This window comes from Labrus bergylta, chromosome 10, assembly GCF_963930695.1.
Source record: "Labrus bergylta chromosome 10, fLabBer1.1, whole genome shotgun sequence".
NCBI classification, from domain to species: Eukaryota; Metazoa; Chordata; class Actinopteri; order Labriformes; family Labridae; genus Labrus; species Labrus bergylta.
In genome coordinates, this window is record NC_089204.1 from 13,827,264 (window position 1) to 13,843,393 (window position 16,130).

The 16,130-nt window shown below is 39.4% G+C and overlaps 2 protein-coding genes across 3 annotated transcripts; one reads left to right on the forward strand and one right to left on the reverse strand.

Annotated features, from left to right (window-relative positions):
* Positions 1-410: 410 nt before the first annotated feature.
* rbm45 (RNA binding motif protein 45) lies at positions 411-7,875 on the reverse strand. Of its 2 annotated transcripts, none has more exons than XM_065959250.1 (11): positions 7,176-7,875; positions 6,621-6,743; positions 5,983-6,109; positions 5,760-5,885; positions 4,731-4,901; positions 4,312-4,441; positions 3,038-3,131; positions 2,465-2,622; positions 2,022-2,097; positions 1,686-1,825; positions 411-983 (listed from the first exon to the last, which is right to left on the reverse strand). In XM_065959250.1, exons 1-10 carry the CDS (start codon positions 7,449-7,451, stop codon positions 1,709-1,711), a joined length of 1,398 nt encoding a protein of 465 aa, XP_065815322.1. In that variant the 5' UTR covers positions 7,452-7,875; the 3' UTR covers positions 411-983; positions 1,686-1,708. The 2 variants fall into 2 exon arrangements, with proteins under 2 accessions (XP_065815322.1, XP_065815321.1); XM_065959249.1 differs by having other exon boundaries at positions 2,465-2,625; positions 7,176-7,870.
* A 1,637-nt stretch (positions 7,876-9,512) lies between these two features.
* On the forward strand, positions 9,513-13,276 carry cycsb (cytochrome c, somatic b). The gene is made up of 3 exons (XM_020645659.3): positions 9,513-9,673; positions 11,173-11,347; positions 12,019-13,276. Exons 2-3 carry the CDS (start codon positions 11,179-11,181, stop codon positions 12,162-12,164), a joined length of 315 nt encoding a protein of 104 aa, XP_020501315.1. The 5' UTR covers positions 9,513-9,673; positions 11,173-11,178; the 3' UTR covers positions 12,165-13,276.
* Positions 13,277-16,130: the final 2,854 nt, after the last annotated feature.

Consider the following 16,130-nt stretch of genomic DNA (forward strand, 5'->3'; position numbering starts at 1 on the left):
TTAATACAAAGCTACATATAGTAATGAACACATTTACCATTAAAGTTTGCAAACTGAAACATTGGTTTGTTCCATAAGCTATTAATCTCACACTAATGCATCACATGAAAAACAGATAGGCTTGTTGAGCAGCATGTCATTATTCTATATTTGAGTAATTAAACTTAGAAACATTTTTTTCATTTTAAATGTCCACAGTAGTTTCTACTGGTTACAAATGTATATTAATTAACACTTGGTATGTCACTGTATGCAAACTGGATCCATGCCTGATTTTAACTTTATTGAAAATGCAGAAGTTGCAAAGCCTTTAACCATGGTTTTTATGAACCAGTCATGTGAAACATAATTATTGTCAACTGTAAAGTCATTCATCAGGTAGGTCCAGGAGAAGAAAAGACAAGACAGGCTGAATGTGCAGTTGAGCTTTATTTTTACTGAGACAAGAAAATAAAAGTTCACAGTATGATGAACACATTTGATCTTTAATCAACATGTGATAACAAGACATACCATAAAGAAAAACAAGAGACAGATCCTGAAGAAAAACAAGGTTGATCAGATCCAACTTTACAAATCCTGTGTTACTCCCCACACTCTTTAAGGAGGAAGATGCTGTCTACATCTTGAACCAAAACTCTTTAGAATCATCTAACTTAAAAAAAAAAAGAAGGTTTCTTCAGAAGTCTCCAGCAGTGTTGGGGAAGAATTTATATACTTACAATAAGCAGAAAAGCAGGACATTGAGCACAAACTACACATGACATTGTCATTGCTGCTCACAAACTGTACTTAAGACTCCATTTGAGTATAAGATGCTACTGTGCACTCAATACTGTTTATCAGAGAGTACCAGCATGGTCACTGACCAGAAGGGTTCTGTCAGACAGGTGTCAAAGGTCGTGTCAGAGGTCTGGAGATGGTCTTGATGTCGGTCGGTCTGTATGTCAGGTCAGGTGTCATTGTGTCGTGACAACAGTCGCCTAGGGAACAAGAAGCTACAGTGTTATTCACAGGAGCAGAAACAACTCTACTGTCATCAGACACTTGTTAACATGTCAGTCAGTGGTGCTTTCCAACCAAACAAGTGTGGAAGACTGCAGGTGAACTCGTCCAAAGAATGTACACTTAAGGAGGTAAACATTTTAGATTGTGTTTTGTAAAGGAAAGGTTATGTAGTATTTGAGGACTACTAACTATTCTAAAATGGAAGTGGATATTCCACAACCTCCGCTAAGAACATGCAGCGTGAACTGTGGAATGGATCAACTCCACTACTAGAAAACAATCATTTTTAGATAACTTTCGAATTTTACCTTCTTACCAAACATCTTATAATAACTAATGATTCCCTTTGAGAAAATTATGGAACTCTTATGGTTTATGCAGACTGCAGTTCCATCATCACCCGACTGTCAGAATTTCATAAACATGTGGCTGTTCATGGAAACCACTGTACAAGACTGTCAAGCAAGAGTCTGTACCTGAAGTATACTGTACTATAACATGCCATATCAAAACAAATGGCTTCATATTTTTAAGTAAGTTTGTTATAAATGTATCTGAGATGCTTGCACAAACCCCATAACAAGCTTAGCACAGAGTACAGTTACACTATACTGTGTATATACTCCTTGGCCCATCATTATACAAAATACTACTGTAGCAGAAAACTTGGTACTTACCGGTCTTTCTGTCTTGCAGGTCCCTAAGTGGTCCGAGGCCGTTTGTGAGACTCTTCTCTGGGAGGATCAGCCAGCATAACCTTCATCTTCACTCCGTTGACAACCCGACCGTGGAGCACTGCCATGGCTTCGTCTGCACACTGAGAGAAGGACGTGATCATACAGAGGGACGTTTATTGAGGGAGAAATCACTATCAGTCCCATTTCTTCTCCTGTAAACATCCAAACTTTTCATCTAACCCCCATCCATGTCCTTATTCTGAAATCAAATTTTGAGTTATTTCAACTTCACATCCTTAATTTGAAGTTTCACCTGGCATTGCTTCAGAGTCTCACCTGTTTGTCTGCATACTTCATGTATCCAACTTTCCTCCCAGGAACCAAGTGCACCTCGATCAGGGAACCAAAGCGACTATAGTGAGACAAGCACAGAGAGACAGAAGAAAAATAGAGGTTTAAAGCAGGAACCAAAGTTAATGCTGCCTATCTAGAGAATGATTCGAACAGCAACTTGACTCAGTATTAAGATTAATGCTCTTCTCCAGAGTCATTTGTCATAACACTAGACTTTAATGCAAAGAGGGGAGAGAGAGTGGTGAATAACATGCAGGAAAGGAGCCATAGGTCGGATTCAAACCCCCGCTGCCCACTTGTAGGACTACAGCCTGGGGTGCGCACGAACCACTAGGCTACCGATGCCCCATTTGAATTCATTTTTGACAGACATAGAAAATACACATTTACAGTTTCATACTTAATATAATATGTGTAAAATTTACCAGAAAACATCCTCCAGCACATCCAGCGGCAGCGGAGAGGGGCTGAACACGACAAACAAGCGCTCCTTGGACTTGCTGTCTGGTGGAGCAAGCTTCTTCAGAGGGGGCAGGTTGACGTCCGTCTGAACCCGGGACATGTTGGAGACGGCAGAGTAGCCCTGCTGTTTACAGACAAACACACCCAGGATCAGTGACTCACCTTAAAAACTTTTTTTCTAACTGCAAAAAAAGTAATGGGTGAGATGACGTGTTGATTATTGTGTTATTACCAGCTTTAATTACATTAATTATTCAAACTGTAAAAAGCCAAGGGTGGCAGAGGAGTCCTGGAAGAATAATTACCCAGAACAGTAATTAACCATGGGGGTTATTTACAGGAGGAATAGAAGGCATGAAAGGTTACAGTGTGTGTCTCTAATGTAAATCCACAGCACGGAATCATTTAAATACATTAGGATTTAACCAATAATTCAAATGTGTATGACCATTTTCTACGTGATTTCATCATCGGTTCCACTGTGTGAGTTCAGACATATTAAACACTTTTCACAGACATTAACAGATTGTACTCACGTGAGGTTTCATGACTTGGTTGGTGGCGGGTCCGTTCCACACTGCAGACATCATCTGGGCTGCAACCAACTGCATTGCCATCCGACTTACAGGACTAGAAACATAAAAAAGGAGGCAGGTGGTTGCAAACTGATCATCATATCAAAACGAATATGTTGTTGCTGTGCGACCAAATTAGCTTAATGTGAGGCTGTATACAGACAACCCCTTAAAGTTAACCAATGTCTAATTACATGACTTTCAAACCGTTTATGGGGTACTCAACATATGTCTTCCAAATGTGCAGATAAGAACTCCATTTGTACAAAGACATATCTTAAAGTGTTACATCTTTTTTCTGACAAGATCTGGACCAGGACCAACACCCTGAGCACAACTTAACAGGGGGTTAAGGGTTTTTGTGTGTATTAGATAGGACAGCTGAAAAGAGACAGGAGACGCTGGGAGGAGAGAGTAGGGAATGACATGCAGCAAAGGGCTGAGGTCGGACATCCACTGCGACGAGGACTAAAGCCTCTGTACATGGGGCGCACAACATAACCGCAAGGCTATCGGCACACCCAGGGTGTTTTTTTTAAAACCATGATGGCTCCGGGTTGTTATTGTCTTTCCATCTCAACTGTTTGTTGCCAACAACTTTTACTGCTTCATACGAGGAGCTTAGCTTTTCAGTAAACAAACAGCGTGCTCTTTTTGTTCTTCATCAGGGCTCCAAACTAAACAACTGCCTGGTCACTGAGGCCCACAGGGGGCAATACTCATTTTATCCCATGAATATTAAACAACCAATAAAACGTAACTCTGAAGGCGTACAAAGAAGGTTGATGTTAAATATCCGTGGCATTTTGTTGGAAGTAACTTTAAAGGGCATTTCAGCTCCATGTGCTCATTAATTGTGACCCATTAGCAAACACAGAATGAGTGTTTGCTGTGCGCATTAAAATGTTACTTCATCCCTCAGGTCTGAGCCCAAGTCCACCAGCTGCAAAATTTAGAAGAATACTAAAGCAAGCGATGGTGAGGAGATGACTGGAGGGGGTCAGCATGCATAAGTCAAAAAGTGCATTAATTAGACAGTTTAAACATTTTATGACCGATGTGTGTCAGCAATTGCCTTCCAATAGCTGATTTCAAACAGTAGATGGCGTGTCAAGTCATTTTAATTCACATGCTTTTGGTAATAAATCAGGCTCTTATCATTTAGATCACAGCTCCGAAAACACTTTTCACTGTGCAGTACCGCTTCACTAGTATACATAGATGTGTGTGTGTACCTGCTGCGGTCCTCTCCGTCATCAACAAAGTTTACCGCCAGTCTGTTTCCAGGCGGATATTCAAATCCATTGAGCTTCTCCTTTGCGTAAACAGCTGATCCCAGGTTATTATAGCGGACCAAAGCATGACCTAAAAGGCAGATGAAAGAAAACTGTTAAATATCACAAAGTAAACTAAGTAAGAAGTTGGGTTGCATCACTCATGCTGACTCATTTTGCTTTGATTAAGGCAAGATCCCCAGTGGGGAAATTCAAGTGCTGCAGCAATAAAACACAACAAGAAGAACACACAGGAATAAAAAGATATTACATATTTACAACTATAATTAAGTAAACTCTACACCAATTAAAATCTTAACTATACACTTCCTAATGTACAGCAAAATAAAGCACATCCTTTGTGTTTTTTTAGAACCCACCTTTACTCATCCCATAATTGTCTCTCTGAAGCTCACAGTATTCCATGCCAGGAATGAGGTCAAACAGAGAAAAAATCTGCTCCTGGCTAAGTGCAGCCCGTGTTGATATCATCAGGCACCGTGTGAAATCACCAGAGCGGTAGTCCATCCCCTGATAGTTTACAGGTTCAGCTGTTTAGGGAGAAATACCAACGTCCATTAAAAAGAAAAAAGGGTCAACTGAAGGAAGCAAACACCAAAACATATCTTTACAACACACATCTGCAGCTTTGAGCTGTCCATTTCAACAAGAAATATCACGTAGGGGGAGAAAAAAAAAAAAAAAAAAAGCAGAAATTAGTTTTTAAATGCAGCTTGAAGAAATCGTTCATCACATTATCTAAACCTGAGGGAATTTGATAAAAACAACATTTCTGCCCCATCAAGCGCTTCTATCTTTCTGTTTCTCTACTTAAAAAGACGACGCAGGAGCTATAATCTGCTTCCTGTCTGTACTTGGGTAAATGGCTCACGATATTATTGCAATTCATTTTTCAGAGTACCAATGCGAATCTTGACACCTTCGAATCGATTTTACAATTAATCTTTACATCCCTAGTATCCATGGTTACTTGGTAGCTGTCGTCCTCCTTCCTATGCTGCTGTATTGATATGTCATGTACATCAGAGGGACAATGTCAAAGCATTGACATATGATTGGGCACCGACTCAGAAATATTGGTTCACAGTGCTACTTAATGTAAAAGAATAATACATAAAACAGAGCAAAATTTTATACTTGCAGCTTAGTCTGAACAATGCAACAATAATCTGTACCACTTTGAGTATTAAAATTACATCATAATAACTTGAATAAATAACCTGGCCGATTACAATATTGAATATGGAAGAGAAAACAGTGCCATGGAAAAAACATTCCCAAAAGCAGCTAATAGGAGCAACATTTAATCTATTAAACACAGAGACTTCATTTTTTAGCCATATAGTCAAGCCCTTTGTCTGACTGAATGATGCAAAACAAGAACGTACCCATAGGGAAGGCATACTGGTTCATCGAGTCATTCCCGCCCATGTATTCACCTCTGGACATTCCTCCACTGTACTCTTCTGTTACAGTGGTCTTAGTGCGAGGTTCAGCTAGGATGGCCCTGTAAGCTACCAACATAATCACCATCATTAATGTGCCTGTTCTGAGTGACAAAAAAAAGGGTTAAGAAAAAAAAAAAACTACAGAATTTGTCACCCATCTTACTTTTGTCACAGTTCTCAATAGCGTGGGCAGCTTGGGAAGGTTTGTGGTATCTCACATAGCCCAGTCCTTTACTTTCACCAGTGGACTTATTCTTGATGATCACACAGTACTCGATTTCCCCATATTCCTGTAAGACATTGACAGAGGCAACAGGATAAGGAAAGGATTTTAAATGTTCAATAAAAGCTGGTTATTTGGGACTGTATATCATTTAATGTCTCCATTCGCATATTAGAGACAAAAAAAAAATAATATAGAGCTTGTACATAATTAAGATAGACTTCTATTCATGTGTGGATTGTTTTTAACCAATTTAAAATAATGTATAGCCATGAAGTACGGTAAAATCCAGTTTACAAGACGCGCTTTTAATTCCTATTTGAAACGTTGGCTGCGTCTTGTATTCAAGATTTTAAAATGGTACATCCTTTAAGTTTTGGTACAACATGCACACAAAAAATTAATACAATTGATGTGGTACATTGAACCTGCAAATCTTCATCTGAGTTCCCTGACATGTTCTGTCTTTCTTTGTAATCTGTGTTATTAATACAGGCAATACATAAAGACAGGAGAACACAGAAACACAACGTTTTAAAGCAGAAACAAGGGACACAGTTTAGAGCGAGGATACTTACTTTGAAAGTATCTTTAAGGTCCTCCTCTGTAAAGGTTTTGGGGATCATGACGAAGATCCTGGTGAGCTCCTCATCCTCCACATCTCTGTGTCTGTTTGAGGAACGTGACTGGGCAATAAAAACCTACAAAACCAAGCAGAAAATAAAAAAAAGGAAAATGGTTACAAATGCAAAATGACACAGTTTGTGCTTTTAAATTTAAATACCATTTGTAATCCCAGCCATTATGCTGCTTCTATGTAAACATGACAGCTCAATAATTAATATTTATTACATTAAATTCCTGTGTTCCTTATAAGCTCTCTCATACACACATTTTTCTATACTATATTTGATATTTACAATCCAATGACAACACAGCTTTTTAATTTCAGCACAAACTGAATTCACAAATTCATAAACATTAAGTCTACGTATTCAGCTAATGCTAACATGCTAACTGTTGCTGACCAGAACTTTGTTTTGTTTTTTTTGTATTTCTTATTGATTGTTTTACGTCGTTTTTTTTATATATTTAAACTTCACTAGCTCCGCGATCTCAAAAGCTAACTTTACCTTGATAGGTTTGGTCCCGTCCATCAAAACCTTGCCGTGCATTTCCTCCATAGCCAAACAGGCCTGCGACGACTTGGCGAACTTCACGTAGGCGATTCCTTTGGACTCCTTTGTCTGCTTGTCTTTGACAACCCAAACCCCCTGGACGTCCCCAAACACAGAAAAACTGTCCCGTAGCTCATCTTCGGTTATGGACCGACTTGTGACCGCGAAAAGCCGGCTGTTTGGGGGGTCGTCGAGGTTTTCAGTGGATTGTTTGGAGGGGTACTCCTCCATCTTGATCACCGCTCAAGTAAATGGTGCTGGATTTGCCGTTGGTGCTGCCTTCAAATGCTCCTCGGAACTACAACGATTCTATCAGTTATCCGTTCGGTTTTAATCTATTTTGACACTTTAACTTTTCAAAAGTCGATGCCCTTTAATTGAATTCAGTCATTAATCTTGTGGGGTTTTTTTTTTATGAGCTTACCCCGGGTTGTTTGTTGAGTAAGATCTACTGTTATCTTGGCAGAGAGTAGTAGGTTAATGAGGTAAATTCCTACAGTCTTGAAGCTATCAATGCAGACGAAGAAAGGTGCTCAAAACGCCACCTACTGCGCTGGAGTGCCAATTCACTAACGACGCACTTAACATACAGTCTATAGTTACTAAAGACTTTTGAAATTCATCAATAATGAGCAAGGTGTTTCTCATATTGTGCCGGCCTCGAGGTTGGCCTCGTCCTGTTTGTCTCCCTTTGCTGGCTGTGTTCTCTTTATTGCAGGTAGATGTGGGTGGAGTCAGAGAGGACTCTAATGCAGCACACCTGTGCAGGCTGGTTTGGGAGTCTAAAAAGCAGACCTGCTCAATCTACTCGCTCTCTTCTCCCCTGCATACTGCTGTTAACATTTGTTTGTTTGTGCGTTGGTTGGAGTTTCTGATACTCATTTATTAATCCACACACACACACACTCTCATCACTGCATACACACTGACCTCCGCACAGATCTAACACTGTTTAACTTAATAAGTTAATTAAACTCCTTTGAATAGTGTTGCCGACTATGTGTGGTCTCCCTCTTGTGTCACTGCTCTGTTGAGCCAGGTTGTGACAATATCCGCAAGAAAGGGAAATGATCAAATGATGTACAAACAGTGTCCTTTAGGTATATTTACAAGTAATTATATTTCAAAGAAAAATGTCAAATAACCATGAAAGGGAATGCCACACAAAAAAAAGTAAAAAGAAAACGCCAATGTAAGGCTACAGGAGTTATCCCTTCGAAGATGTATTTTGTATAACGAAAATCAAAGCAACCTTATTTTCCTTTGATTGATTACACAACTTTTAATATATATATATATATATATATGTCTTTGAGTCACCATTAAGTTGGCCTGTCAAATAGAGCAGAGGGCTTCATTGTGAAGTATATGTGTGATCCATGATATTCAACAGACATTGAATATTATATAGGCTCTAAACGGGCTATCACAAATATATATTTTTATCTTTTAAAAAACTGACCACGTAACACACACTGAGTTTACGACAGTCAGCTGATGATGGGACGTCAGAGGGACGTGTGACTTGTATGTCATGTCATGTTGGGGTATGAGGGTCTCATGAATAATTTACAGCCGTGGCACTTGTGTTGTGTGCTGCTCGAACCCCATGAGGACAAATGTTTGGATTAGAATAGCTTTGTCGTCGTAGCATACCAGTGTATATATAGGCCTACAACTTATATTCGTATATTAGTGGGCGAAATTAAGTGTGGAAATGAGGTGATCCTATTCAATTTCTCACGTCTATTTTGAATAAACACACGTGTGTGCCCCAGAAGAACCAGAACATTGAGCTATAGGTCTATGAAAGCACACACGTCTTAACTCTAAACAGTTTAAATGCAATACAGCACAATATATGATGATGTGTAAAACTGCCTGCAAGTTCACAATTCTGTGAGTGAAACTCTAACCTGACGGATACTTTTCTTGTGATAAAGACATTTTAAATCTAATGTAGGCGTTTCCAATATGTCCTTAAAAGGCTTCTCAATGAAAGCGAGGGAATGCGACAAGTTGCTGGGACCAGTCCTAAAACAGTATTCTGGCTTCCTTTGTTAGTTCCTTGTCCCATCTGCTACAACAAACCAGCGACATTATCTTGTTTTTTTTATTATACGTGTTTTAATTGTGTATATATATATATATATATATTTTTTTTTACATGTATAACCCACGAAACAAGCGATTTAAAAAAAAACAATTTGAAGATAATAAATCAGCGAAGGACACTTACATGTTGCGAAATGAGACTAGGGCCATATTGTAGAGGGACCACGTCACGATTCAGAGGAACTCGCGCAGCACGTGATTGGATGATGACGTCAAAAGCCGGTGCCTCTAAAGTGAAGTGACCTTCTTACCGACCGTCAGAAACCGTTCACCGGCCGCGAGAAGCATCTTAACGCCACACCGGAGGCAGTTTAGCTCCGTATATTTTCATCAAAAAGGTAAACTTCTACACATCATTTGTGTGTTTATACCAATTACAGGTGGATTTATTTATTTATGATGCTTAAATAAAGGACAAAAGGACACAATGTAGCTAACGGGATCTCCAATGTGAACAGCTCGGTTTCTCTCTTGGCGTAAACTGTAAGCGCTATCCAAGACGATTTGCGTTGATAGTAGGCTATGTTGTGTTGAATACTTACTTGAAGGATGTATGAAGGGGGGTTTCCAGACGTGCTCGGTGCTTCATTGGTTGTGTAATGTGTTAGACAATAAGCAGGACTGTAGGGCGATATAAGGACGCCGACATTGAAGCATCCTTGACAGAGCCTGGGTGGGTAACACATCCCGTAGATAATCTAACTAGTAGGATGTCCAGGGGTTTGCTTCTGCTCACGCTGTTAATCATGCGGATTATCTTCTTATCAAACGAATATGGCCATACTTTTTATATTGTTATGGAAATTGCTAAAAAAGGCTTTGTCCTTGATGCCTTACGAAAGGATGTGTGGCCATGTTTCTGTCTGCCCAAGCTGAAGCCTTTAAAGCTACTTCAAATTGTCCGATGTGCAGTCTGTAGGCCTACTGGGCTCTTTTAAGATATACAAGAGACATTTTCCGTCATAGGCTATATTATGTCATTTGAAATCAGCATTTTATTGACACGCTTAGAGACGATAAGCAGCCATTGTTCTTGTTACACTATTAGTTTATTTAATTCAGATAAGACTGTTGTTAATTGCTGTAGGCTCGAAGCATATCTAAGCAATAAATGTCACATTTTGGCAAGCAGACTCTCTCTCGCCCTCACTACTGAGGGTTTACACAGAGGTCACGTCAGTTCAGCGCAGCCCTCCTCGTCTGTTATTTGAGGACATAAACGGGGAAGGTAACACATGTTTGGAGATATGTCTCACCTGCTTTTAGTCACCTTTTTTAAGTGCATTAACGTCGGATAGCTTCGCACTCCACAGAAGCGATACGAGCTTAACCCTTGAACTGGACGCGATCATGACAAACCTTTTAATTACCGTGTCATCCGGAGAGTTACCTGAGAGGTGTCAGTCTGTCTGTCTGTCTGTCTGTCTGTCTGTGCTCGGAAAGAATGAGCCTCTGTTACAGAGACTTAACGGGAGCTAGGCTAACGCTGCATTGTAAAGGTGTATTCATGAGTATGTATGTGGGGTCAGGCTACCAGTGTACAGGTGGATGTCACGAATGCAATGTTAGATAAGAGCGAAACTGAACGCTGCAAAAAAAAAAAGTTACCACCTTAGACGACCTTCGCAAAGATGGCGTCCGTCGGGGGGGGGGGGGGGGGGGGGGGCTGCAGAGGAGCCTCCTCCCATAACCATGGGCTATGAATAGATCCTGTAGATGGGCAGTTGTATTTAAGGATCAACATTCACACATGGAGTTAAAGTCATGGTGTGTACAGTTTAACGTAGCTGTATATGTGACTTATTGTCTGTCCTGTCTCCACTCTGTGTTCTCGCAGCTCACCATGGGAGACATTGCCAAGGGAAAGAAGGCTTTTGTCCAGAAGTGTGCTCAGTGTCACACAGTAGAAGAGGGGGGCAAGCACAAGGTGGGCCCCAACCTCTGGGGTCTGTTCGGGCGTAAGACCGGACAGGCAGAGGGCTACTCGTACACAGACGCCAACAAGAGTAAAGGTCAGTTCTGTAGTGGTTAACTGAAGTTTACAAGAACTCACAACGATGTCTTTTCTGTGTTATAAGGCCACATATCCATAGTATGTCACACTTCTTAGTAATACTTGTCGAAGAAATTGAGTATAAAGTTATAACAGGGTCTAAACTGTTTTAAACTACTCTGTTAACAGAATCTATTATTACAAATATGCAAAAAAAATAATTAACTTAAGTGAATATTCATTTATTTACACTTTGTTTTATACAAGTTGAAGTTACTTAGAGCTGCATTTATAGTTATTCCTTTATCAGTAAATATGTTTATAACATTGTTAAGTATAATCACATCGTCAAATGTATTTTCTCTCGAACAAACATGTCAAGATCTGTTGAGATTCCATTAAGATGATAACACGTAAATAACAGCAGATCCCCTTAAAGGATACACTGAAACCAGAACATGTTTGTTATGTATTCTATTTATAATGAGTGTTATCAGCTGTTTGTCAGCCTCCTGTGGTGAACCCTTTGAGCTCTAATGACATTAGCAGCTCATACTGAAGGTTTAAAAGGTTGAACTTGGGCCCTCTGATATCTGGAGTGTTATCCACCTAACTTCGGGATCCTTCTTAGTTTCCTTGATCAGATTGTTCAAGTCTGTCTTTAATCACCAATTATGTGTCTGGTCTCAGGTATTGTTTGGGGAGAGGCCACCTTGATGGAATACCTGGAGAACCCTAAGAAGTACATTCCAGGAACCAAAATGATCTTTGCTGGCATCAAGAAGAAGGGAGAGCGCGGAGACCTTGTTGCATACCTGAAATCTGCAACATCATGAGCCAGTCATCAAAACCTGAATATTTAATGTCATTTTACTGTATTTGTTTGCTTTGTTTTTAGGCATGCACATTCTTAACATGGTTTTATGTTGAGTCACTTTTTCACATGGTTACTTAATGTTGTGTACGGTACGAAAGGTGCCACTTGCGATCAAGAAAACCCAAGTGTCACTTTCTCTGTATGGTGCTGAAGTGGCTAAACATAAAACCACAGTCTGTTCTTCTTCGGCTAAGCTGTTCTTTTACTGCAACAAGAGGAACAAACGAATCATTATTTAAAATGTCTAACAATGAGAGATTTCCTGTCCGTTATTCTGTTTTTCAAAACAACACTAGTTTGGTACATTCTGTTTGCAGAGCCATGCCTTTACCCTCCTTTTTTTAAAGTTATTGAGTTTAAATATCATACCATCGATCACATCAAAGTGATACAGGGTGGAAAATGGAGACTTTAGGTGGCTGACAGATGCTTGTTCTCTAACTTTGACCAGTTTTCATGCCAACTGGAGTTTCTGACCTTTGACCTGGGGGATGCTGCAGTGTTAACATTCTGCACTCCCTCTCGTCTACCCATATTTATCTGTGTTGAGAAACAATCACTTGCCATGAAAGCTCTTAAGCAGAATAACTATTTGTCTTTTAAAATGTTCAACAAAACCTCATATTGCATTTTAGTACTCTTAAGCCGAGCCTGATCTGTACGGTTGCTGAAGCAGCCCCTTTTTGAGCTTCTGTTTGTATCCCCTACCTGCCATCACACTCTGTATGAGTTTTTAAAAAAGGTTTTAGGGTCACACACTGTTTTCTGCCTTCTTACAGCTAAGAATTGTGGGTTGTTACTTGCATATTGAAGCTGTAGAGCTGCTGCACTGGGTACCATCTGCAGCGAGGGAAGATGTTATTTACCTGGTTTCACAGGCCCGAGAGATGTTTTAACTTATTTTACTGTAACCTGAGAGACTAAGTCTGTAACATATTATGAAGGGGCTGCTTGCTGTCTTCATGTACAGCAATATTGTATGCGAAGAGACAATATAATGTGGAAGCTATGGTGTGTAGTTGTAGACAGGATGGATGAAGGATCAATAAAAAAAAACATCTTCAATGTGAACATGTCTCTTCATTTTAAGGTGTTCCAAATTCTGTGAAAGTCAAAACATGATATTACAAGTATTTAATGACAATATTGGTGAATATTTTACACTTGATAAGGTTTATGAGATTAAATCCAGTTACTTAGTTGTTATAACAATGAAGACCCAATGCTGTATATTATTTAGCTGGAAAAAAAAAATCTGTCAAAATAGTGTATAAGCAAAGAAACAGTATAAATTGATACCTCTAAAAAAAAAAAAAAAAAAACAGAAATCCAATCTAATTTGCTCAATTTGATCTTGTTAAACAATTGAATACTATGTCTCTGCAGATGAAGTGAAGTTAAAGAGGTTTTGCTGAGGGTAAATGAGCTTTAATGCTGAATATTCTTCACACAAACCATGAAATCCTCCAAGAGCACAGTTTATCCTGTAAGTATGACTTCAGACCGGCCTTAATCGATTATTAGAGTGTTGTCTTCAGTCTCTTGAAGTGAAGCTCATCCTCTTAATGATGAGGGCAAACACTTTAATTTTGGTTTTCCCTGTTTAAATAAGTCAAACAAGGTCTATTCTACAACCAAGTTAAATGTAATGTTCTGTCACTTTGTCCTGTGCTTACACAAATCATCACTTCAGGCTGAGTATGAATGACATACTGTGAGAGCCACGCCCACTCATACACTGCTGATGTTATATAACCCTGCACTTGATGATTTCTTTCTAGGAACTGAGCCAGCTGAGGACAGCTCGAGCTCTGCTGTGCGACCTGTCACGTTTCGATCAAAGCTCAGCTGACAGCAGTGGTGTACAGTAACTGGATCAATCTGGATCTGTCTTCATAAAACCTGATAAAACACTGCCTGGCAACAGAAGGCTGAGTGAAGGTGGCTGTGTTGCTAGATCTGTACACTCATAAAAGATGAGAATAAAGTTTGCAATAAACTATAATTAAGATTAACAGCTGTTGGGGTTATTCCTCTAAAATACGGCAGGTATACTTGCAGTTATTCAACAAGATGTAATTCTTATGTGTAGTTGTAGCTATCACTTAAAAGTCTCTGGTATTTCAATAGAGAAGAATCTAGAATAATGTCAAAGACAGATTCATGGAGAATTAGTAACACCTAGTGGTCAAAGTTGGCATTACAAATTATCGAGTATTTCGTAACACCAACTCTTTTACAGGGAAAGACAAAAGAGCACAGCTCCCATACCGGGCAAGGACAGTATTACTTACATGAAGTTCATTTAAGTTCCAGGGCAACAGGAGAAGGGAAGCAGGGACAAACATGTAGACCTACTGGTACACATAAATCATGGCAGGAATGGCAAGACTGTACAGCTGCATGGCAAAGCAGACAACCTTAAAGAAGAGGGTAACCAAGGACAAAAGTCAGGTTACTGGCACAAGCAGGACTGCATGACGAATGTCAATAGCAACCATAAAGGTACAAATATGCGTTAGACAAACATTTGATATCAGAATAAAGACGTTTTATATCTGCAACATATCAGATCACAACATTGTTACAATTACAACTTCGGCACAGGAAATATCACAGGAGAAAATGATCTATTAATCAATCAGTCTTTATTTGCATAGCGCTAATTCATAACAATGTTATCTCAAGACACTTTAAGAGCAGGTAAAATACCTTACACATTGTTATATAATGTTACTAAAGACCTTACTCAGTGTTACAATATCATAAGATTAAAAGGAAATATGCGTGATAGTTTGACTGAAAACACATGAAAACATGGTCAATGGTAGGAGTTAACATTTTAAAATTAGTTTTGAATTTGCCTTTTTTTTCCAGGTCAAAGAAGCCCCTGAAAACGTTTTTCAATGTGCATTGAGACTAAATAATAGGTTTTATGCAGTAATCAAATGAAGAAGGTAAATGTACAAAAATATAAACAGGGGTGATTAATTTTCATTGGTATCTGAACACAAAACAGAACACAGTCCAAGACTTGAAAATGTTCAATGAATTGAGAACTGAAGATAAATAACTAGACAACTAGATAAACCCAACTAGACAAATCAGGCTGGCAGGGATCCTGTGAGGACAGTGGATTTATAGTACAGGTAAATGGGATTACATAGGAGTAAAGCACCAGGATTAGTCTTACAACATTTTATATTGTTGGCAAAGTGAACAATCTGGCCGAGTTACTAGCGCTGCAAAGGCTCCAACATGAGTAAAATAATTGCAGGTGCCAAGTTTGGCAGAATGAGTGTAATTGATTGCCAAATCCGGAAAACTCTTACAGACTGAGAAAGGACAAACAGGAATTGTTTATGTTTGAAAGAGGGACACACTTTTTTGGCCTGGTTTATATTTAGGAGCTTGGATCTGTTGAAGGTTAGGGTCAACATGTTGACCCAGTAAAGCAGGGCAGAGAAGGTGTCCTTCTTGACCAAGAGATGCCTTTGTACCAAGGAGAAAGCTGGTTCATTTGAAGGGGAACAGCGGTGACTGGCAAACCCACTGAGATTTAAAAAAAATGTTCAATCAGTTCAGAAAGTTGTTGGCATATTTATTACAGGTAGACTAAGAGCTCCAAGAGGTTTGGTTAGTGCACCAAGAGCTTGACAGAATGCTTTAGAAAACTGTGATTTTGGCTGGATTCCCATATGATGGAAGTAAACCAGTGACAGATCAATATGAAACCGGTGAAATGGAACAAAGAGAGACAACTGCACAGCTAAGTATGGGATAACGCAGGATTCAATCAAACATGAGGATTACTCTCTGACATGAGTTTAATTTGACCTTGATGTCAGCAACATGTTGGCAAACTGACCATTCTGTCAAAGAGGTGTGTAAATCCGGGGTTTAAATACTGCGGAGACTGGATAAG

What these genes read in the sequence shown, in the direction of transcription:
- rbm45 (XM_065959249.1), bottom strand. Translation starts at nt 7,451, where the DNA reads ATGGAGGAGTACCCCTCCAAACAATCCACTGAAAACCTCGACGACCCC. An exon ending in ACCTTAAAGATACTTTCAAA is followed by an intron (nt 6,110 to 6,620) that starts GTAAGTATCCTC and finishes AATGTCTTACAG; the next exon opens with GAATATGGGGAAATCGAGTA. An exon ending in TATTGAGAACTGTGACAAAA is followed by an intron (nt 5,886 to 5,982) that starts GTAAGATGGGTG and finishes TTATGTTGGTAG; the next exon opens with CTTACAGGGCCATCCTAGCT.
- cycsb (XM_020645659.3), top strand. Translation starts at nt 11,179, where the DNA reads ATGGGAGACATTGCCAAGGGAAAGAAGGCTTTTGTCCAGAAGTGTGCT. An exon ending in AGACGCCAACAAGAGTAAAG is followed by an intron (nt 11,348 to 12,018) that starts GTCAGTTCTGTA and finishes GTCTGGTCTCAG; the next exon opens with GTATTGTTTGGGGAGAGGCC.